This window comes from Misgurnus anguillicaudatus, chromosome 6 (genome assembly GCF_027580225.2).
Source record: "Misgurnus anguillicaudatus chromosome 6, ASM2758022v2, whole genome shotgun sequence".
In the NCBI taxonomy this organism is placed as follows: Eukaryota; Metazoa; Chordata; class Actinopteri; order Cypriniformes; family Cobitidae; genus Misgurnus; species Misgurnus anguillicaudatus.
The window spans coordinates 7,830,454-7,854,456 of record NC_073342.2 but is presented as its reverse complement, the minus strand read 5'-3'; the positions used below and the strand labels follow the sequence as shown (position 1 = coordinate 7,854,456).

Genomic DNA, 24,003 nt, shown 5'->3' with positions numbered 1-24,003 from the left:
GTCTATGTCTGCTTTATTCATTCACTCATGATTGTGTGACAATTCATCAAATAAAGTCATATTGTTATCTTCATGTCTTTGACTCATTTTGTCTGTTTTGAATATGAAAGCTCACATTTTATAAATAAACCTGACTCAATGAAGCATGAAAACACCTGCAGATGAAGTAAATTTACATAACTGTCAGTCAAATGAAATGAAGAACCTTGAACATGAAGTGATTGGTGTGTTTAGTTTGATGGTTATTCTCATGTGACTCCTTCAGTATCTGTGTTACAGATGTTGACTAAATGATACTGACTGATGTTTCTCTATATGAGTGATTATCATCAGTTAAAATTTTATGAATTAAGCTGTAGTACAATAATAATAAAAATCATCAATGTTGAGGTTGTTACAACACAGCAGAAATTAATAGATAGACAATAAATTAATGATACGATTTACAACTATCAAAGAATAAAATAAATAAATAATTAATTAATTAAATGTATCATTATCTATATAGTAGGAAATAAATGAGCTGTAAGTTCAACACATCCTCACTCCCAACTCGTAACATATTGACGCTTGGTCAGGAGCCCTTTGCGTCAATACTATACGCACAGGTTACCCCTTTAGCGTTATTTTTTGACGTCCTGGGTTGAGCAATGTAGAGAAACATGGATACCAGGTGTGCTAGAAATGCAGAAGAGTGGCTACTGGCCTGCAACTGTAAACTTCTGTACCATTTATGATGAGGAAGTCTTTGTGTCCTTCGAAGACTTGAAAATGGCTGCTCCAGGATTGTCCCGTTTAGCATTCATAAGAATGCTTGACATGAAGACAGTGCACTATGGCAGAGTGAGTACTTTTCTCTCATACAGGTCAGCCATATAAAAGAACCTGCCTATTATTTTGTATCTCTAGCTCACACTAATGTTTTTTTTTTTTTTTGTCGTTGGGTATGTTTGTAAAAAGTCTAAATCTCCCAATATAACTTAAGGCCTAGTTGTGTCTTCATCTAAACCCTGTCTGGGAAACTGCCCCTATATCAATGAGTACGTTTACATGCACAAAATAAACGGATAACTATCAAAAATCTGCTTATTATAAAAAACTGTTTTTTATGCGTTTACATGTAAATCAATAAACCGGCTATGCAGACAACTGTGTTTACATGGGACTTGGAGATTTGTCAGGTTTCTCGCAGGTATTGACATCATCGCCTATAGCGCATAATATTCGATCAAAAAGTTGACGGCATATCTGTCTTAAGCTATATTGTTTTATCTCCTTTCGTGTCTCTAGAACCTGTAAATATAACATCAGTTTTATTTTTGCAGATTCTCTGCTACTGCTTTACTAGAGCAGAGACATTTATGTGTTACTTTGCACTTTCTTTCGCGTCTGATGTTTATCTTTCACACGCGGAGACATGCACACAAAACCGTGAGAAAGCCTGTTAGCTGTTTACATGCTACGCAAAATTGGGTTAATGAGCAAAAAAGACTCAAAATATGTGCCAAACTATTTGCACACGATACCAAAAGGCAATCCTTATTTAGATTAATCTTCATTATTTCTGTTAAATGTTAAAGCTTCAGGCTTTTGAAAGTGTTTGAATTACTAAAGTGTTTTAATTAGTTTATTTTCAGGCATTTTTTACAAAATGTCATCTCTTCACCTTCGTCTCGCTCGCTCGCACAAGCTCGCTCGCTCTCTCGCTCCCACAAACTCGCTCTCTCGCTCCCACAAACTCGCTCGCTCGCTCCCACAAACTCGCTCGCTCGCTCCCACAAACTCGCTCGCTCGCTCCCACAAACTCGCTCGCTCGCTCCCACAAACTCGCTCGCTCGCTCGCACTCACTCGCTTGCACTCACTCGCTCACACATACTTTTGCCATTGTAACTAACCATATCACTGGTTTATTGGTTTGTATGTTTTAGACTCAGCTGAATCTAAAGAAAGACACCGAAAGCCTACAAGAACCTACAATGAAAATGAACTGGTTGTAGATGATGGTCACAGATGTTCACCCTAACCCTAACCCACAAACTCGCTCGCTCGCACAAACTCGCTCGCTCGCGCAAACTCGCTCGCTCGCACATACTTTTGCCATTGTAACTAACCATATCACTGGTTAATTTGTTTGTATGTTTTAGACTCACCTAAATCTAAAGAAAGACACCGAAAGCCTACAAGAACCTACAATGAAAATGAACTGGTTGTAGATGATGGTCACAGATGTTCAGGAGTGGGCTCACACTAGTATGTAAAAGCTATAACATGTCTTTTCATATACATTTGCAAAAACAAGTGTGCTACAACTTGAAAATGCTATTTTTTTAATGATTGCATTTTTTGACACTTTTTACAGCAACTGTAGGAGACAGTGATGTTGCAATTCAGACAACAAGGAACACAATAGAAGAATTATCTTTGTGCATTAAACAACGGCAGCATCGTCTTTATAGACTCACTGGTATGTTAATTATTTTTTTATCATTGCATGTAAGTGGAGTGGAACTCTGTATAAACCCAATTGGGTTTCGTTCCCCTCCATGTACTGTATCCTATGTGATATTTGTGCAGAACAATTAAACTTAAACTTAAACTTAAACTATCTGCGTTCTGAGCAGTTTTGAGATATTGAGCTTCAAAGTTTTTGCATAGGAAAACTTACATGGGGATGAAGTTTCTTTCAAACATGAAAATAACAGGGACCCTAAATGCATTCTAAATATACAATATCAAAATCCTCTCAAATTTCTAAATGTGGATTTTTGGAAGGGCTCAAATGCAGAAAGAACCTTCTAATTCTAAAACAACACTTTTCGCTAAGAATTATAAGGTTCTATCTGCCAAAACATTATTTAAACATTAAATATAAAATTAATGTTGTAACAATTTTTTAACATGTGTTAGAAAGTAACATTTTAATCCTTTCTATGACATTTAATATTTCTATTTTTAGCACTTTTATCTCTAAAAGTCTGATTTTACATTGCTCCTTTACAACATTGCTTCTTCCCTCTTCTGGCTCAGTTTCTCTACCATCCTCCTGGATATGTTGGGTTCATTACAAAATAGACAATTTTGTTTTAGCATGTTATACCATTCCCTACTGAAAAATCCAGTTAAAACCAGCATAAGCTGGTGAGCTGGTTTTAGCTGGTCTCAAAACGTGGTTTTAGCAGGTCTCCCAGCTTGGTTTTAGCAGGTATTGCTGCAGTAAGCTGGTCTAGCTGTGTTTTGGTCACTTTTTAAGCTGGTCTAGCTGGACTTAGCTACTGCCACCTTAAACCAGCTAAAACCAGCTACTAGCTTATGCTGGTCTTTGCTGGATTTTTCAGTAGGATTGAGCAGCTACAGGCTACAATCATTCTGAAATCATTTTAATACTGAGGTAACTGCTTTAACAATCTTTCACATGTTTACATTTTGACATAACAATCATAACTTACTGTAAACGCACTTTGTTTGGGTAGGATAGGTTAGTTCGTTTTTTCTGTATTTTTTATCTTAGTGCTTGCCTCTTAATATCAGGAACTAAGAAGCTAGCACTGCTGGCTAGTGTGGTGTCTAACTATGAAAACAATCTCCTCAGTAAGACCTAAAAAAAGACTGCCCCTACTGAAACATCCAGCAAAGACCAGCATAAGCTGTTAGCTGGTTTTAGCTGGTTTAAGGTGGCAGTAGCTGGTGTAAGCTGGTCCAACCAGCCTGGCAAAGCTGGTCAAGCTGGTGTGTCAGCTGGTCTTCCAGCATGACCATATAAGTCCAGCTTGACCAACTTAAAAAGTGACCAAAACACAGATAGACCAGGTTAAAAAGAGACCAAATCACAGCTAGACCAGCTTAAAAATTGACCAAAACACAGCTAGACCAGCTTAAAAAGTGACCAAAACACAGCTAGACCAGCTTGCTATACCAGCAATACCAGCAAAAACCAAGCTGGGAGACCAGCTAAAACCATCTCACCAGCTTAAGCTGGATTTTACAGTAGGGTAAACTTGCATAAAATCCGGGCTGTCGATCTTAAGGTTTCTTAAAAACTTTACGTTGCGTGCCATAATCCTCACAGATATTGTGTGTCTGTGATTTTTCCTGTCGTCAAGGACAAAGCCGGCAACACCACATATAGGGACAGTTTCACAGACAGGGATTAGACTAGTCCTGGAATAAAATAAATGTAAGAGCTGTCCAAACTGAAAACAACTTGCACTGGCATATCTTAAAATACATCACTGCCCTTTGTTTTGCCTCACAAAAGTAATACTTTTAGTAAGGCATGTTTGTTAAATATTTTCTAATGAAACTAAGTTCTAGTTCTGGCTTAAGCTAATCCCTGTCTGAGAACGACCCCATAAAGTTGATCCTGATTGGTCCCCTTTTGTGCATTCGAAGTGCTGTTTAGCTCACGCAGATAGAACCTTATAGAGCCAACTTAGAGATTGATTTTGTAGATAGAACCTTTTTGTTTTTTTAATAAAACGTCCCAACATGTACAAAAATTAAAATAAAACATCAGATAATGTAAATAAATTGTCTCAGAGTAAGAATATGTGATTAACTCAATTTTGACAAAAATGTTAGATAGAACCTTATAATTCCAAGGGGACGAAATGTGTTCAATGATACTTACTGATGTTTCTCTATATGAGTGATTATCAGCAGTTAAAATATTGTGAATTAAACTGTACAATAATAATAAAATTCATCAATGTTGAAGCTGTTTTAACACAGACAATAATAGATAGATAGACAATAAATGAATGAAATGATTTATAACTATAAAAAATAGTTATCTAAAGTGTTGTTATTTAAATAAACTATAGTACAAAATAAAAAAGCTGTAAGTGAAATAAACTATCAGCATCATCATCTGCAGTATCTGTCAGGTGTATGAGTTCAGTCACTGTGAAGTCTGACTGAAAGAGGTTTTTGTATCACTCTTTATCACGGTGTCAACACATAGCCACTAGGTACGTGTAAACTTTGACAGTAATAATCTCCTGAATCTTCAGTCTGAACTCCACTGATGGTCAAAGTGAAATCTGTGTTTGATCCGCTGCCACTGAATCTTGATGGAGTTCCTGACTGAAGTCTGTTTGTCTCATATATGAGGAGTTTAGGAGCTTCTCCAGGTTTCTGTAAGTACCAGTGCAATAAATTACCATTAGCCACTGCACTGCTGACTTTACAGTTTATTTGAACTTGTTGTCCTGGTTGAACTGTTATTGATGGACTCTGAGTAAGAGTGTACTGTCCTCTACACACTGAAAGAAACAACAAGAATGAAATATAAGACAACACTGAAACAAATCAATATTTCACTCTTTAATGAATTAATGATGAGGATAAAAATGTTACAACACAAACCTTGAGTAAAGACTGTGAGTGTCCAGATGAAGATGATGATGAAAGTCATTGTTGTTCTTTTGGTTTGTGTGATGATGAAGATTCTGTTCTGTTCTGATCTCAGTCATGAAGTGTTAAACTCACAGCACTATAAACACTCACACATCACTGAAGCATGACAACACAATGCAAAGAAGACGACAGGAAACTTCTGCTCGTACAGACTACTACACTATCATTATTTAATGGACTTGCATGCTAAAATATTCTGAATAAAAACAAACATTTTACAGAAATAATACAGTTTTGAATAAAAGTAAAACATTTATGTCCAAAATTAGTTTGTCTAAATTCAGGTTTGTGTAAGCAGGTGAAAGAATTACAAAGCGAATAAATGAAAACTAAATGATAGTGCGAGAAAAAATACAACCATCTGAAATATTTTGTAATAGTTTTCGGTTCATTATTTAGACATAAATCATTCAGAGATCTTCACAATATTTGTTTGTGTTGTGTGATGTTAGTGTTGTATATTCTGCTGTAGTTTGTGTTCAGTCAAGTGTGTAGAGGTTTTTATACAGTCGCTCTATTAGTTTGTATCACTGTGGTTCACATTCGGCAGCGGCACCAGACTGGATGTTGGCAGTAAGTAAATAATACAATAATAATTTTAATACAGTAAATAACTGTTTCTAAATATATACATCATTAGATATGAAAAACAAGGTGGGAGGTATTTTATATCATATTTATTTGTATGTGAATTATATTGTGTACACAAGATCACCCAGACATTTTAACTAATATTTGTGTTTAATCATTTGTACATATAGATACTTGAAGTTTGTGGATTTTCTCAAACTCAAAATGATTTTCAATATTTAACATTTAGTCTTATATGTTTTGTTAACAAAGTGCAGCTGTTGTATTATTTGGTGTGTAGTTATAACTAACTGGGTTACAAAAAATATTTTGTTATAACATTTGCTTAATAATATGTTAGATTTTTCAGACTGCAAATGCTTGTTTACTGTTCACATGTTGGGCTGTTTGTTTGTAATGTGATTGATTTTATATTAACTGAAATTTAAATTAGGTTAATTTAGGTTTAACTAAAATTCAAGTTAGAAAGCGTTATCAGGTGCAAGACTTAATGTGACAAATGATTTCTTAAATGTGTATCCTAAACTTGTATTCTTTAAAAAACATTATTTTTATTATTTTTAAATGTTATACATTTATATGCAGTATTACACAAAACATGTCAAAACTTTAACTGACTGACCTTTAATTCAATATTTAAAATGTCTTAAAATGTTCTTTCACAATAATGAATATGGGTCAGTTTCCCAGACAGAGTTTAAGTTTTGTCCTGCGCTAAAATGTATGTTTGAGCTGTCTTAACTGGAAACAGTTTGCACTGAAATATCTTAACATATCAGTGCCATTGTTTTGTCTCAATGTGCACGCCAGTATTGTAAGGTTTGTTTGTTAAAACTAAAGTGTGTTTATATAATTAAACCCTAATACTTTATTTATATAAACCCTGTCCAGGAAACCGCCTCTAAATATTTTCATTTATATTTTCATTGAAGAATCAAAACGTATTTCAATGACTCAAAGCCTTCAGATGAACATGACAAAAGTGATATTAGCCATTTAATGCAGCTATTAAAACATTCTTCAGGAGACCTAAACTTTCTTCATTTATTATGATGACCTTTAATGTTTAACACAGAAATGTGAATTTTTTTTGTGAGTTATTGACTATTGATGTGATTGTCAGCCAACAGTCCCCCTAAAGTGAGCGTCCTGCCGCCGTCCAGTGAAGAGATTTCCACAAAGCAAGCAGCAACACTGATGTGTGTGGCCAACAAGGGCTTCCCCTCAGACTGGAGTCTGAACTGGAAGGTGGACGGGATCAGCAGCAGGTCTCAGTACAGCAGTGTTGCTCTCTTGGAGAAGGACGGTCTGTACAGCTGGAGCAGCAGTCTGACTCTCTCTGAGCAGGAGTGGAGCTCAGTGATCTCAGTCAGCTGTGAGCTCACACAGAAAGACCAGCGTGATAAAGTCACTGGAGAATTGAGGAGAGATCAGTGTTCACAGTAGATCCACTCACTCTCTCCTCTGTCTCACATCAAGACTAACAGACTAACTGTGTTTCTCTCTCTCATCTCACATCTCTTTTCACAAACAACACAAGTCTATGTCTGCTTTATTCATTCACTCATGATTGTGTGACAATTCATGAAATAAAATCATATTCTATCTTTATGGCTTTGACTCATTTTGTCTGTTTTGAATATGAAAGCTCACATTTTATAAATAAACCTGACTCAATGAAGCATGAAAACACCTGCAGATTAAGTAATTTTACATAACTGTCAGTCAAATGAAATGAAGAACCTTGAACGTGAAGTGATTGGTGTTTAGTTTTGATGGTTATTCTCATGTAACTCTTTTTGGGTCTGTGATACAGCTGTTGACTGAATAATTACTTACTGACGTTTCTTTATATGAGTGATTATCATCAGTTAAAATATTGTGAATTAAGTTGTAGTACAATAATAATATAAATCATCAATGTTGAGGTTGTTATAACACAGCAGAAATTAATAGATAGACAATAAATTAATGATACGATTTAAAACTATCAACAAATAAAATAAATAAATAAATAATTAAATGTAAAATTATCTATAAAGTTGTCATTTAAATAAATTATAGTAGAAAATAAATTAGCTGTAAATGAAATAAACTATCAGCATCATCATCTGCAGTATCTGTCAGGTGTATGAGTTCAGTCACTGTGAGTCTGACTGACAGAAGTTTTTGTATCACTCTTTATCACTGTGTCAACACATAAGTGCTACTAGGATAGTGTAAACTCTGACAGTAATAATCTCCTGAATCTTCAGTCTGAACTCCACTGATGGTCAAAGTGAAATCTTTTCCAGTGTTTACTGTTCCACTGCCACTGAATCTTGATGGAGTTCCTGACTGAAGGTTATTTATGTAATATATGAGGAGTTTAGGAGTTTCTCCAGGTCTCTGTAAGTACCAGGCTAAACGGTTGCTATATATTCCTACATCTATATGACACTCTATTGTAGCTGTTTGTCCTTGTTGAACACTTTTTACTTTAGGTTGAGTCAGAGTTATTCCTCTCGATTCTATAAAAGACAAACAATTAGTTTATAAAACATTAATATCATAGTAGAAAAAACACAACTACACCAGAAATAATAACAAATACATTTAATTTTATCATTTCTTACCCAGAATAAAAACTGAAAGAGTCCAGATGAAGATGATGAAGAAAGTCATTGTTGTTTTTTTGGTTTGTGTGATGATGAAGATTTTGTTCTGTTCTGATCTCAGTCATGAAGTGTTAAACTCACAGCACTATAAACACTCACACATCACTGAAACATGACAACACAATGCAAAGAAGTGGGCAGGATTTCAAGCAACTTGTGCTAGTAAACTATTATACAGCCAATAATAAACATATTGTATTAACCCTATAACTGTCACCGCCCCTTTTGAGTGGGGGGTGAAAAGGTTATCTGCACGTTAAAATTACTATAACTCTGGCATTCTTTGGTTTAGAAGCAAAATCTTGGTCTCTTTTTTAAGAAGACAATTTATAGTTTTACACTGAGATGTTTGAAGTTGTAAATATTAAATGACAAAAAAAGTTATACTCGTTTAAATGTTTTTAAAGAATACAAATAATGCAATAAAGTATATACTCTCTAATCAAATGGATATAAAAATTAAAATGTTTTACTCTCAAAACACCACACCAATAAAGACACAAGTCTCAACTAGTTCTGAACCAAATTTCAGGTAAAAATAACAAAAAATGAAGTTTCTGTCACACTTTTAGTGGTTTTACCAACCAAGGCCACTAGGTGTCAACGGTTAGTTGCAATATCTTGTCACAAGTTAATAAATTACTGTCTCTGCATTGTGTTTAATGCAAAAAGGTTTTGAAATATGAAAACTACATTCTTAGAGCTTTCCAACGATATATAGTTTGTCAAGATTTTTGAAGATTCGTATATTCATTTTGAAGAATATTAGAATTATGAATATATACGAATTCATATGGACTCCTACAGGGTCAGTGACAAATAACAAAATGACTGTCCCTACTAAATTTCCATCACCAAATGGCCTTGAAATATGAAAACTACATTCCTAGGGCTTTCCAACAATATATAGTTTGTCAAGATTATTTCAAGATTATAGGGTATTAGTGTTATAAATATATAATCAATTATATGTATTCCTATGGGGGGAGTGACATTTAACAAAATAACTGTCCCTATACAAATTCTATCATCAAATGGCCTTGAAATATGAAAACTACATTCCCTGAGCTTTCCAACAATATATAGTTTGTCGAGGTTATTTCAGGTTAATGGGATATTTACAAATAAATATGTAATAACATTTTGGGCCCACCTGTTGGTCTGCGACATTTTAGAAAATGACTCTTACTACATACTTTTTTTTCAAAATGGTGTTGATATATTAAAACTACATTCTTAGAGCTTTCCAACTGTATATAGTTTGTCAAGATTGGTGTAGATTTAGACTATGTAATTACTGTTTTAAATATGTAATGCCAAACGTCCCACCTGTGGGACAGTGACAGTTATAGGGAAAAAAACTCATTGAACAGATTACAATTTTAAAACAATTTATTATTTATTATGCTCATATGAAGAACAGAAGAATCATTATAAAGTGAGAAATCACAGCTCGAACAAACAACTGACCTTATTTCAATAAAATTTTAACGTTGAAGATCGGTCATATGCCTGCTGGGAAAGTTCAGCTCAATCAAGTGTGATGAAGTTTTATTTTAATGGTGTGTATTACTGTGATTTACTTTCAGTGATAGATTTTATTGGCCATTGAAAGAATGACGACCTCTGTGTTTGGCTGAAAGTGTCTGCAATGGGCATGTGAGCGTCAGAATTGGACAATGGAGGACATGTAGAAGGTTCTCTAGTCTGTATTTGATCAGGTGGATGACCAGGTGCAACTGCACCATTTATTTAAAGATAAAATGGCAGCTGACATACAAAATAAAAGACAACTAGGCCACAAACTGTTCATAAGTAAATAACTGAGTTTAACTACTTGAACAAGTCATTTGAAAAAAGAACATAAACACAGTTATGCCCAGGGCTGGCCTGGGACAAAAAATCAGCTCTGGACTTCATCCAGACCGGCCCACTATGCATGTAAGCACACACATGCACCTACGCATACTACATGTCTATACACACATTAATCTGCATGTAAAATCACTGAATAGATTTGATTTGCTATCAAAACTAAGAAAAAACAAACTATTAAAATAATAAACAAAGAAAAGGCTAATGATTTTATCAGGCTTTATTGCAAGTATAGAAAGGTCTTAATTTATGTGCTGCTTATTATTTTGATAGAAATATTAATGCTTAGGGAACACAATTTCTGCTGTAACTATATTTCATGAGGTGCAACATCACTGCCAGTGCCTACAGATGAAGCTTTGTACACTCTGCAACTTTGTCAATGATCACATCAGAGTCAAGAGAGAAAATGATCTTCCTCTCTGTTGCCATCAACATCAAAGCTTCCAAGTGCTCCTGTGAGAGCTTGCTTTTGAGTCTGGTTTTAATGAACTTAAGCATTGAAAATGTGCATTCACAGGCAACCTGAGTGATTGATACGGTGAGCAGGAACTAGACCTAGGAGGTGGTAGGCATTTGACATCAGATTGAACCTCCCAAGAATCTGATAGCAACACAGTGGACATTCATTACACGAGGAACACTCCTTGCATCGGATTTCAACCACCTCATCTTCGGTCTTCCCTTCAAATGTTTTGACCTTGTACTCATCTAGTGGATACATTTTCATTTTTTTCACTGTAGAACAAAATTTCTAAATTCACATTGTAAATCCTCAGCAGTTGCTTCACTGTCAAACCTTAACAGACATTTGCTAAGCTCTTGAACATCAATGGTGGAAGAGAAGACGTCTTTAACTGAGTGAAGTTTCTGAGGTCTAGAAATGCAAGGTCAGCATAGAGTGTTGCATGACCCAGAAACCTCCTGTGCAGTATCTCAGTAGCTGCCATCATCTGATTATGGACTGGAGCTGTCGTCGAGGATTTAAACATTGACAGGTGCTCTTTTATACATCAATTATATTAATTAGAGATTTGAAACTGCAGCTATGCACAATTTCAAGATAATTTGTGAATTAAAGATTTCACATTTGCAAGTAAGGCTTGCAAGCATTGTCTGTGTGTACATTTGTTCTGTGAATCACACGTGTGCGCTTTTGAGAAATGATCGTAAGATAAAATTTAGGAGGTTTCTATGCCCGTTTCATAAATAATGTTATTATATTATATCATAATGTTGTGGTGGATTTTTGCGTGATGTATATGTGATTTTCACTTTACACTCCCAGTACTGTTTGATTGTTAAATCACTGAAACAAACCAGTTTCACTTCTCTTAAATGAAGGCATTGTTCAGTTATGAAGTTATTTGCATACCATTTTATAATTCTCATAAACATTTAATAGTTTCCTAATGCATTGTGCTAGACAATTCATAAAGTATGAAGTTTTGTTCTCGTCATTGGTATGAACACTGAACTCATTGAAGAAATGTTGTCATTGCAAACATCACCTGTTGGGTCATAATTATTCAAAGATCATCAGATCTGCTGTCGTACTGCTTTCTACTGAATTACAAGAACAGACAAAAATAATTTCCTCTCTTTTATTCTCATTTGATGTCAAGGAGTCTGTCTATGTTGTGCTCTTAACAGCTTCATTATTTAATGAGGGGTTTAAAGCAAATAAAGAATAAATGAGTTTGATATTAAACCTAAAATCTGATCATATGGTAAAATAATTTTAAGCTCCTGCACTCCCAGTGGCATCAGTATGCATAAGCAGTTTGGATGAATGGTTATTAAAATTGTTTGTATTTATCATCATAAGTACTGATGAACTTTGTGTGTTTCCTCTGATCAGTGTTGTGTGTTATTGTGTTGTATGATCATCTGAAGTTGTCTTTGATCAGTGAGCACAGGAATGCAGATGGTACAGGAGTAATTAATTCCTACATTTTTAATCTTACACATGAAGTGTAATCACAATATTTCCAAAATCCCGTTATAATCACATTATGAGGGTTCAAGCAAATGTGGTCAATGATACTTACTGATTTTTCTCTATATGAGTGATTATCATCAGTTAAAATATTGTGAATTAAACTGTAGTACAGTAATAATAAAATTAATGTTGAAGCTGTTTTAACTCAGCAGAATTTAATAGATATACAATAAATGAGTGATACGATTTATAACTATAAAAAATAATTATCTAAAATGTTGTTATTTAAATAAACTATAGTACAAAATAAATTTTCTGTAAATTAAATAAACTATCAGCATCAGCATCTGCAGTATCTGTCAGATGTATGGGTGACAGAGGTTTTTGTATCACTCTTTATCACTGTGTCAACACCCAGCTACTACTTGGATTGTGTAAACTCTGACAGTAATAATCTCCTGAATCTTCAGTCTGAACTCCACTGATGGTCAAAGTGAAATCTGTGTTTGATCCGCTGCCACTGAATCTTGATGGAGTTCCTGAATGGAGGGTGTTTGTTCTATATATGAGGAGTTTAGGAGCTTCTCCAGGTTTCTGTAAGTACCAGTGTAAGTAATCATTACACACTGCACTGCTGACTTTACAGTTTATTTGAACTTGTTGTCCTGGTTGAACTGTTATTGATGGACTCTGAGTAAGAGTGTACTGTCCTCTACACACTGAAAGAAACAACAAGAATGAAATATAAGACAACACTGAAACAAATCAATATTTCACTCTTCAATGAATTAATGATCATGATAAAAATGTTACAACACAAACCTTGAGTAAAGACTGTGAGTGTCCAGATGAAGATGATGATGAAAGTCATTGTTGTTCTTTTGGTTTGTGTGATGATGAAGATTCTGTTCTGTTCTGATCTCAGTCATGAAGTGTTAAACTCACAGCACTATAAACACTCACACATCACTGAAGCATGACAACACAATGCAAAGAAGACGACAGGAAACTTCTGCTCGTACAGACTACTACACTATCATTATTCATTGGACTTGAATGCTAAAAATATTCTGAATAAAAACTAACATCTTAAAGAAATAATAAAGTTTTGAATAAAAGTAAAACATTGATGTGCAAAATGAAAGAGTAACAAAATGTCCACACAACACAAGCAAATAAATGAAAACTAAATGACACTAAGAGAAAATTGGAGAAAATACAACCATCTGAAAAGATTTTGTAATAAAAGACATAAAATATTCAGAGATTTTCAAAATATTTGTTTGTGTTGTGTGTTGTATATTCTGCTGTAGTTTGTGTTCAGTCAAGTGTGTAGAGGTTTTTGTACAGTCGCTCTATTAGTTTGTATCACTGTGGTGGACTTTCGGCAGCGGCACCAGACTGGATGTTGGCAGTAAGTAAATAATACAATAATAATTTTAATTCAATAAATAACTATGTCTAAATATATACATCAGTTGTGAAACACAAGAAGTGATGCATGTTTAACATATTTATTTGTATTTGAATGATATTGTGTATAGAGCACTTTAAATTTTTTACTAATATCTGTTTGTGTTTAACCATTTTTACATATAGATACTTGAAAAAGTTTGTGGATTTACATTTTTACATTTATATGAACTCAACATTTAGTCTTATTTTGTTTAGGCTCAAATTATGTTTTGTTAACAAAGTCCAGCACTGTTGTATTATTTGGTGTGTAGTTGAAACTAATTAGATTCTAGATTGATGCATATTAACTGGAATTTAATTTAGGCTTAACTAAAATTTAAGTTAAAAGCATTATCAGGTGCAAGACTTAATTTCACATATTATTTTAAGTGTATGCTAAACTTGTATTGTGTAAAAAATATTTTTATATTTTTATATTATTTATTATTGATTATTTATTTATCATTTATTATTATATATTATTTATAAATGTTATACATTTATTATACAGTATTACGCAAAAACAGTTTCCCAGACAGAGCTTAAGTTTTGTCCCCGCTATGTATGTTTGAGCTGTCTTAACTGAAAACAGTTTGCACTGAAATATTTCAACATATCAGTGCCATTGTTTTGTCTCAATGTGCACACCATTAATGTTTATTGTAAGGTTTGTTTGTTAAAACTAATGAATTATGTTCTCATAATTAAGCCCTAATCCATTATTTATAAACTGTCCAGGAACCGCCTTGAAGTAACAAACAGTATTTAGGTGATGCCAAAGCCTTCAGATGAACATGACAAAATTTATATTAGCCATTTAATGCAGCTATATGATTAAAAAACTCTTCAGGAGACTTAAACTTTCTTCATTTATTATTATGATCTTTAATGTTTAACGCAGAGAGAGTGAAGTTATTTTTTCTTTCTTGTATGAGTTATTGATTATTGATGTGATTGTCAGGTATCAGTCCCCCTAAAGTGAGCGTCCTGCCGCCGTCCAGTGAAGAGATTTCCACAAAGCAAGCAGCAACACTGATTTGTGTGGCCAACAAGGGCTTCCCCTCAGACTGGAGTCTGAACTGGAAGGTGGACGGGATCAGCAGCAGGTCTCAGTACAGCAGTGTTGCTCTCTTGGAGAAGGACGGTCTGTACAGCTGGAGCAGCAGTCTGACTCTCTCTGAGCAGGAGTGGAGCTCAGTGATCTCAGTCAGCTGTGAGCTCACACAGAAAGACCAGCGTGATAAAGTCACTGGAGAATTGAGGAGAGATCAGTGTTCACAGTAGATCCACTCACTCTCTCCTCTGTCTCACATCAAGACTAACAGACTAACTGTGTTTCTCTCTCTCATCTCACAAACAACACAAGTCTATGTCTGCTTTATTCTGTAACTCATGATTGTGTGACAATTCATCAAATAAAATCATATTGTATCTTTATGTCTTTGACTCATTTTGTCTGTTTTGAACATGAAAGCTCAAATTTTATAAATAAACCTGACTCAATGAAGCATGAAAACACCTGCAGATGAAGTAATTTTACATAACTGTCAGTCAAATGAAATGAAGAACCTTGAACATGAAGTGATTGGTGGGTTTAGTTTGATGGTTATTCTCATGTGACTCCTTCAGTATTTGTGTTACAGATGTTGACTGAATGATACTGACTGATGTTTCTTTATGAGTGATTATCATCAGTTTTTTTAATATTGTGAATTAAACTAAAGTACAATAATAATAAAAATCATCAATGTTGAAGCTGTTTTAACTCAGCAGAAATTAATATACAGACAATAAATTAATAATACAATTTACAACTATCAAAAATAAAATAAATAAAATAAAAATAAATAAAGTTGTAATTTAAATTAACTATAGTAGAAAATCGTCTCGGTTACGTATGTAACCCTCGTTCCCTGAAGGAAGGGAACGGAGACGTCACGTCGTGACCGACGAATTGGGAACCGCTTCGCGGGTGACCTATCTACTTCGAGAACTATCAAAAACGCCAATGAACTTGGCATGCAGGTATTTGCATAATGCCGGCGCCGCCCCGCCAGGTGCGTATATAAGGCGCAGGTGCATAATACCAAATCAGCTATATTATTGCTGAGAAGCCGAGCAACAGTGCCCGGCCTGAACAGCAATGGAACAGCAAACTGTGGCGACGGGACGTGACGTCTCCGTTCCCTTCCTTCAGGGAACGAGGGTTACATACGTAACCGAGACGTTCCCTTTCAGTCGGTCACTACGACGTCACGTCGTGACCGACGAATTGGGAAACCCTACCAAAACGCCACTGCAGCTGAACCCTTCCAGTGCCTGCAAAAGCCCTCCGCCCTCCACATAAAGGGGCGGAACCTAAGGCGAATGCAGAAGGCCGGTCACTACCTGTTCCTTAACCCACGATAGTGAAGCAGCGAACTGGGAGAAGCGTCTAAACTGAGCGGAGCTAGAACACTGCGGAAGCCATCCCCTAAGAAGGTTAAATGGATGACATAAAAATAATGAAACAACCGACAGGTTGCTCAAATAAAGTCTCTGAACAATACATGGTATGTTGAGAGGTGCAGAGCAGGCTCTGCTAAGGAAAAACGTGGAGGATTAGAACCCCACGGACTATACACACAAATGAACCCCACGTAGGGGACAAATGTGGACGCCTAGCCTACACAGGTTTACAGAGAATACATCAGTGATAGGTTGACAGCGGATGCTCCGCAACACCAGCTATCAGGGCGGTGGAGGAGAGGCAAAAACAGTTTTTTAGACGTTTTTGCCCCGATGGCCTTCCATAATGGTGCAAATGTGCAGCACCAAAATAGAGGCTCCAAGCCGACACACGAGCCGACCCTCTGCATTCTTAACTAGTTAGTAGAAAGAACCCGAGTGGAAACCGGTTCGACACGAACACTATAGAACCTTGTGAACGTATTAGGTGTCGCCCAGCCTGCAGCTCTACAAATATCTGTTAGCGAGGAACCGCGAGCCAGTGCCCAAGATGATGCCACACTGCGTGTAGAGTGGGCACGTAAATTAAATGGACAAGGCACATTCTGCTTTTGATATGCAAGGGCTATAGTATCCACAATCCAATGGGACATCCTCTGCTTGGTGACAGCTTTTCCTTTCTGCTGACCACCGTAACAAACAAAGAGCTGGTCTGAGGTCCTAAAACTTTGCGTCCTGTCTATATACACACGTAGTGCACGAACAGGACATAACAAAGCCATGGCTGGTTCTGCCTCCTCCAAAGGCAGTGCTTGGAGATTCACCACTTGATCTCTAAAAGGAGTGGTGGGAACTTTGGGCACAAAGCCGGGCCGGGGTCTCAGTGTTACGCTGGATGCAGCCGGCCCGAACTGAAGGCACGATTCATCGACCGAAAATGCATGAATATCCCCTATCCTCTTAACAGAAGCCAAAGCAAGGAGAGTTAAAGTTTTCATTGTAAGAAACTTAACACTCACACTATGCAGAGGCTCGAATGGGGCTTCCTGGAGTGATTTCAGCACCAAGGACAGGTCCCAAGGAGGAATAGAGGGGGGACGCGAAGGATTCAGTCTTCGAGCGCCTCTGAGAAATCTAATGACCAGGTCGTGCTGACCCACTGTTCTACCGTTTACGGGTGAATGGTGAGCTGATATCGCAGCGATATCGACTTTAATAGTGGATGGTGACAGCCTATTCTCCAAACGACGCTGGAGATATAAAAGCACAACACTAATCGGGCATTCTCGGGGGTTTTCACTTCGGGAAGAACACCAGTCGACAAACAGGTTCCATTTAAGCGCGTAAGCCTGTCTCGTAGACGGCGCTCGCGCAGCAGCAATAGTGTTAGATACCTCTTGCGGTAAATCACTCATATCCTCCGTGCCCCGTCCAGAGACCACACATGGAGGTTCCACAGGTCGGGGCGCGGGTGCCATAATGTGCCCTCTTGTTGAGAAAGAAGGTCCTTCCTCAGGGGAATCTTCCACGGAGGGGCTGTCGCGAGGAGAGAGAGTTCTGGAAACCAACTCCTGGTTGTCCAATACGGTGCCACCAACAGCACGCTCTCCTCGTCCTCCCGGATTTTGCATAAGGTTTGCGCAATGAGGCTCACCGGAGGGAACGCGTATTTGCGCATGTTTCGCGGCCAGCTGTGTGCCAATGCATCCACGCCGAGCGAGTCGTCGGCTAGTGAATAGAACAGGCGACAATGGGTCGTCTCTGGGGAAGCAAACAGATCTATCTGCGCTTTGCCGAAACGTCTCCAAATTTGCTGAACCGCAATGGGGTGGAGTCGCCATTCGCCGGGACGCGCAGCCCGAGAGAGCGCATCCGCCTCTACATTGAGCGTGCCCGGGATGTAAATGGCACGAAGAGACCTCAAATTCTTCTGACTCCATGTGAGGAGGTGACGGGCGAGATGCGACAGGTGACGCGAGCGTAAACCGCCTTGACGATTGATGTACGCCACGGTCGCAGTGTTGTCTGTTCGAACGAATACATCTTTGCCCCGTAACTCGTTGCTGAAACGGACGAGCGCAAGATATACAGCCCACATTTCCCGGCAGTTTATGTGCCAATGCAGCTGGGGTGTCGTCCAGACCCCCGAAGCCGCAAGCCCATCGTACGTGGCCCCCCACCCCGTGTCTGACGCATCTGTGCATACTATCGCGTGCCTGGAGACCTGTCTCAGAGGCACACCGGCTCGGAGAAACGCACGGTCTGACCACGGAGTGAAAGTGCGACGACACGCAGGTGTAATGATAACACGGTGAATGCCGCGCAGCCACGCTCTCCTCGGGACTCGGTCGTGAAGCCAATGCTGAAGCGGTCGCATATGAAGCAGTCCGAGCGGAGTTACAGCTGCGGCTGCTGCCATATGCCCCAAAAGCTTCTGAAATTGTTTCAGCGGGACCGCGCTCTTGCTCTTGAATGTATTCAGGCAAGTCAGAATCGACTGTACACGCGCTTCTGTTAGACGAGCTGTCAAATCGATCGAGTCCAGTTCCATACCGAGAAAAGAGATTCTCTGCACCACTGCATGAAAAGTGGGATTTTCGTCCCCGTAAGCGCCTGTAGGCTCCCGAAAATTTCCCTAATTTTCGGCAGCTTTCCTCAATTTACAGGCAGCGAGCGTCGCGTTCGTCTGTGTCACAAATTGTCGTAAACGAACCATGACGCAGGTGGAGAGCCCCGCGGGGGTACGATGCCTCTAATTAGCATATGAATAGCAGCGAAACCTCTGCCGGCCAGGTAGAGCGTCTCTAGTCTAATTAGCATGTGAATAGCAGCAAAACTAGAGTAACTGCCCACTTGAATGTACTCACTCAGTATTGGCTGAAGCCACTACTTTTAAACAAGTAAAATCTCCCGTGAATGGTTGGCAGATCACTTCAAACCAATCACAAGGGATTTTTCTTGTTTAAAAGAAGTGGCTTCAGCCAATACCGAGTGAGTAAATTCAAGTCGGGCCGTTACTCTAAAGAGGGGGGTTATTGGGCACCCTGGCTCATTATAAATGTAAACCCCAATAATAATAGTAATAAATATATAATTTATGTGATATTAATTTTTTATATAATAATGTCATTGTGCTATGTACTTCATTATTCACACCATCAAGAAATATAAGAGAAAACAAAGAGGTTTATTTATAAACACACAGCTGTTTATTCAAAGAAAGAGCTTTAATTAGAAACACACAACTATGTACAAAGCAGCATAATGTCTCTTATGTTGTCCTCCAAACACGTCAAAAAGTGCCCAAGACATTCGGGAAAGATCCCTAAAAATCTTTTTCAAAGTTCTCAAGTGTTGAAAAAAGAAAAAAAACTCAAAAACGTTGTAAAAAAAGTCACTTTTTCAGGCGTATATGGTGAGTTGCCCTGTACTTTGGTATCGCCTCTAATCTGAATTGCAGCGTGGCACAGAGCTCGGAAAGTTCCAGGCTGCGAGAGGGCGGTGGCCGCACAATCCATCCAGACACCCCGCCAACAATGCCGTCTTCCTCATCAGATATGAGATCTATGGTGGCGCACTTTCAAATGTCCATCTCACCCTCAGCCAGCACACCTCGTCTCGCTTCCAGCAACTGTAATATAATCAATAAAGACAATAAGTGACCAGAAAAATACTCACATTGACAAAAAACTGATCTAATATAATAAATCTTACCCTTTTTCTTCTGGGTCGACTCCGAGCTAAACTTTTCGCATTTTCCGCCCGCGATGCGAGTTCAGGTTGTTTGTATCTGAAGCTCCGGCGAACCGACTCATAATACGTCTTACAGGCAGCTGGAAAACAATTAAATGAGACTGGTATTAATAAACAGAGTCACGGTACAATTAAACAAGAAATGAGGAAAAACATTAGAAGTTATACTTACAAACAATGTCGTCATTCTCAGCAGTTAAATGTGGACTTGCTAAAATAGCCCCAACCAAATAGGAGGTCACGGCTTCGTTATGAGGCGACGTTAGTCTGTGAAAACAAGATGTGCGGGTTTAAGATCGGATCTATTAACGTACCTATTTCCTTATACAAGAATAAAAGCATATTCTTTAAATCGTAACGTTACCTTTGCTCTGGTTCAAAGCGCCTGCAGTGTACATCAGAGACGCCGTACAGCCTCCTAAAAATTACAAGACAAAAACACCTCTAAGCAATAAAACACACAGCTTGGGCTACTTAAAAATATGCTTTTACATAAAATCATTCTTACCGCAATCTTGGGATTGTGCACCCGTCTTCTCTTCTTGGAGAGTTACAAACACCCAACCAAACATCGCTTAATGTTCCTCTTGTACTGCTGTGTGAGCCGTGGCCATGACCTCGCACGCGATTGGACGAAGGCGAGAAGCCTGTCGGGCTCCTCCAATCACACGCGAGGTTATTGATATAAGGAAAATCTTGTGAGACGTGCGCGCATGCGTATGATATAAACAACAAACGCGATGTGCCGGGAGCTCTGTGTGATATCAACACAGTGTGCTGTCAGTTGAAAGATGGAAGTCCCAAGACTGAAGAAACGACATTGGCGCTTCCATAGATATGTATATAAAGGCTAGATGGCTCGTCCGCGCTGCTGGCCAATTGAGTGCAACGTCCGCATTTTGGCGGCCATCTTACGACAGGGCGCTCGCTCACTCGTAGCATTGAGTTTTAATGATGAAGGTACTTTTAAATGACCATAACTTGCTTAATTTTTTACCGATTTTCAAACGGTTTGGTTTGTTATAAACGTCAAAGATGTACATATGACACTGCATACCTATACTAAAAATAAAAAATAAATTCATGAAACATGTTAAAGCATCCAGAATTATAGCCACGTTAATAACGTTTGTAAAAGCCCAAACCGTTTGAAAATCGGCAGAAAACCGAGCAAGCCATGGTCATCCAAAAGCACCTGCACCATTAAACCCAACGCCACGAGTGAACGAGCGCCCCGCCGCAAGACGGCCGCCAGGTGATGCCGTTAGGGACTCCGCCTTGAGCCATCCAGCCTTTATATACATATCTATGGGCGCTTCTGTGAACATTGCAACACTGAACTGTGTCATACACAGTATTTTGACCACAGAACGCGCTATTTCAAAAATGGAGTTTGGGAGAAAAAATCCAAAAGGACTACGTCAGGTCAGATAACGTACAGAGCCTGCTGCTATCCAGTCGTGAACCCGCTGTGAGTGATGTCCTGTCATGTGTAAAGACCCGGAAGATAACTTTACTGGAGTTAGAGAGATTGGTGAAAGTGAAATGCAATCCGAGGACCCAGAAAAAAAAGTGATTGAAGAATTTGAAGAAATGCACCCAGCGAATTGCAGTTCAGACAACGGTGAGCATAATTACATATTTTTATATAAGCTTGGCTTGCTTTACGTATGTTAACATTTTAAACAATACTAAAACATATCAACAAGTAAAATAAAATAAAATAAAATAAAATCAACAAGTTAAACAAAAACGTTTTGAGTATGCTATATCAAAAAGTAGCCATCCAGCATGTTTTATCCATTGTGGCAGCCCTTGCTCACAAAAAGGTTGGAGACCCCTGGTCTAGTTAAATGTGGTTGATTATCACTGTTGTTGTTATTTTAATAGTATAAATTAATTTATAATTAAATAGGAATATCGCGTTTTAATGCATAACGGTATCTTCTGTTTGTTGTTTTTCAGACGAAACAGCAGATGAACAAAGCATTCATCTTTTCCTGGACATCTCCTGTTGTGTGGTAAGCATGAAATTACATTTGGATATACCAGTATAAAGTTCATTACATGCTAATCCAGAGCTAAAATGGGAAAACCTAACATGTTTCACCCACATTATTGTTTTCCACTCTCAAATTTCTGTTAGTTAACTAATGAAAGCAACTAAAGTATAAACACACTTTATAAAGTATAAAAAAAACTAAAATGAAGTTGAAGTGGATGAAGTTCCCACAAAGTACTTAACTGGTTCATTGCACTAAGATAAAGCTAGCTGTTTGAGATGCACATGATCTTTTCCAACTACAGTTTTCAAATCTTTTCATACTCAAATGGCCATATTGATGAGAAATGACCATATTAATTATGTTCTTTTTAAATCTCAAATGACCATATTAACGATGGGGTTTTCAATCTCAAATGGCCATATTCATGATGGACTTTTCAATCTCTAATGGTCTAATGGTGGTGCTGAGTATGTGCATTGCATGTGTTTTAAATATGTCCTTTAAATTTCCATAGGATGACTATGTGGATGAAGAGGGGGAAATCCTTGCTGAGGAGCAGAGTGAAGCCTATCCTCACATACAAGATGGGGAGGAGCATGGAAGTGATCAGTCCAGAAGTAAAAAAAACAGAACACTTGTTGATGAAACTTTTGGCCATGATGAAATTGACTGGTATCCTCCGTGACGACTTCTTACAGTATGTGGTTTGTCCAAAATGTATGACAGTGTACATGCTTACTGAAACCTATGAGCGCAGACGGGATGGTACAAAGGTTTGCAGGACTTGTGGTCACATCCCGTTCTACAATCACCCACAGCAGAGGTCTGCATTAAGGAAGAAATATGGCTCTGCCTTGCTAAGAAAGGCTACATATTCGAGCGGTGAAGAGTATGTCCATCCAATACGTTCTTACTGTTACAAGAGTGTTGTGCAGTCTCTGGGAGGACTTGTTAAAAGACTTGGATTTGAAGAGAAATTAGATGAAAGGCGAAAGCGGGAACTGCCAAAGGGTGTGTTAGGAGATGTAAATGATGGACAAGTATGGCAGGATTACCAGTATGTGAATTCAATAAACTGTAGTCATGCCACTATGCACAGTATTTGAGCTGTGATGTAATTGCACAAGTTACCTTGCTTCATTCCCATCCGGACAGACATTTTGTTGTTTGACATGTTGTTTGATGGTGTTTGCATAGAATGCACAAATTGAGCCTGATTAAAACTCTGTTAAAACAATTAAAATTGTTGAAATAAATAGTTTGGTGTATCTTTTTTACCTAACATTGGTTATTGCTAATTACATACAGAGTAATTAATATACACTGTTAGCCTGGAGAAATTGAATCTACTTAAAGGGATAGTTTAAAAATTATTAGGAAAAAATATTTTGAAAGTATTGTGATAAATGGTGAAGAAAAGTTTGATAAATGATTGTCATTAAACTTAAAGTTGATTTTGAATTACTCTGTCCAACATCTCCACTTAGTTAACTGAGTTGAAAAAAATTATATTTTTAATTAATGTATAATTATAATTCTCTTAGTGTTATAAATGGTATTATAACACAAAACTCATGACTTAGTCAGTCATTAAATCAACTTGATTCTCCACTGAAACACAATACAATACAATACAATGTGTTGTTTATGTCAATAAACACTGATCACCTGAACGGGGACTTTCATTTACAAAAATGGTAATTTATAATTTTAAACTAAACAACATGAATAATATTAGAGCATAAATCTCTATGACATTTTAACAAATATTTAAGTAGTTAAAGTTCTTATTAGTTCTTAATTCTGTAAAAAAGCTTAAATAATCGTAATATTCTGAGACAAAGGATTATGGGTGTTCCT

At 37.5% G+C, this 24,003-nt stretch overlaps 1 protein-coding gene, 1 long non-coding RNA gene and 3 gene segments (V, D, J or C); 3 read left to right on the top strand and 2 right to left on the bottom strand.

Annotated features, from left to right (window-relative positions):
• The first annotated feature begins 5,519 nt into the window (after positions 1-5,519).
• Positions 5,520-7,530, top strand: LOC141364401 (Ig kappa-b4 chain C region-like). The segment is given in 3 exon segments: positions 5,520-5,561; positions 5,938-5,989; positions 7,131-7,530. Coding segments are annotated over 3 exon segments (417 nt in total).
• A 5,151-nt stretch (positions 7,531-12,681) lies between these two features.
• LOC129434424 (Ig kappa chain V-III region PC 3741/TEPC 111-like) lies at positions 12,682-13,352 on the bottom strand. The segment is given in 2 exon segments: positions 12,682-13,200; positions 13,304-13,352. Coding segments are annotated over 2 exon segments (369 nt in total).
• Positions 13,353-13,457: 105 nt separating this feature from the next.
• Positions 13,458-15,220, top strand: LOC129433554 (Ig kappa-b4 chain C region-like). The segment is given in 3 exon segments: positions 13,458-13,499; positions 13,844-13,895; positions 14,898-15,220. Coding segments are annotated over 3 exon segments (417 nt in total).
• A 4,240-nt stretch (positions 15,221-19,460) lies between these two features.
• On the bottom strand, positions 19,461-21,088 carry LOC129436266 (uncharacterized). Of its 2 annotated transcripts, XR_008641776.2 has the most exons (5): positions 20,646-21,088; positions 20,502-20,555; positions 20,310-20,404; positions 20,099-20,217; positions 19,461-20,015 (listed from the first exon to the last, which is right to left on the bottom strand). It is a non-coding gene; the product is annotated as an uncharacterized lncRNA (long non-coding RNA). The 2 variants fall into 2 exon arrangements; XR_012369943.1 differs by having other exon boundaries at positions 20,502-21,082.
• Positions 21,089-21,456: 368 nt separating this feature from the next.
• LOC129446558 (uncharacterized) lies at positions 21,457-23,399 on the top strand. The gene is made up of 3 exons (XM_073868448.1): positions 21,457-21,761; positions 22,103-22,158; positions 22,658-23,399. The coding sequence occupies exons 1-3, from the start codon at positions 21,626-21,628 to the stop codon at positions 22,826-22,828; spliced, it is 363 nt and encodes a 120-aa protein (XP_073724549.1). The 5' UTR covers positions 21,457-21,625; the 3' UTR covers positions 22,829-23,399.
• Positions 23,400-24,003: the final 604 nt, after the last annotated feature.

Bases quoted from the DNA above. Each gene is read 5' to 3' on its own strand.
- LOC129446558 (XM_073868448.1), top strand. From the start codon at position 21,626: ATGTGTAAAGACCCGGAAGATAACTTTACTGGAGTTAGAGAGATTGGT. The intron at 21,762-22,102 runs GTGAGCATAATT...GTTGTTTTTCAG, and splicing joins GAATTGCAGTTCAGACAACG to ACGAAACAGCAGATGAACAA. The intron at 22,159-22,657 runs GTAAGCATGAAA...AAATTTCCATAG, and splicing joins TGGACATCTCCTGTTGTGTG to GATGACTATGTGGATGAAGA.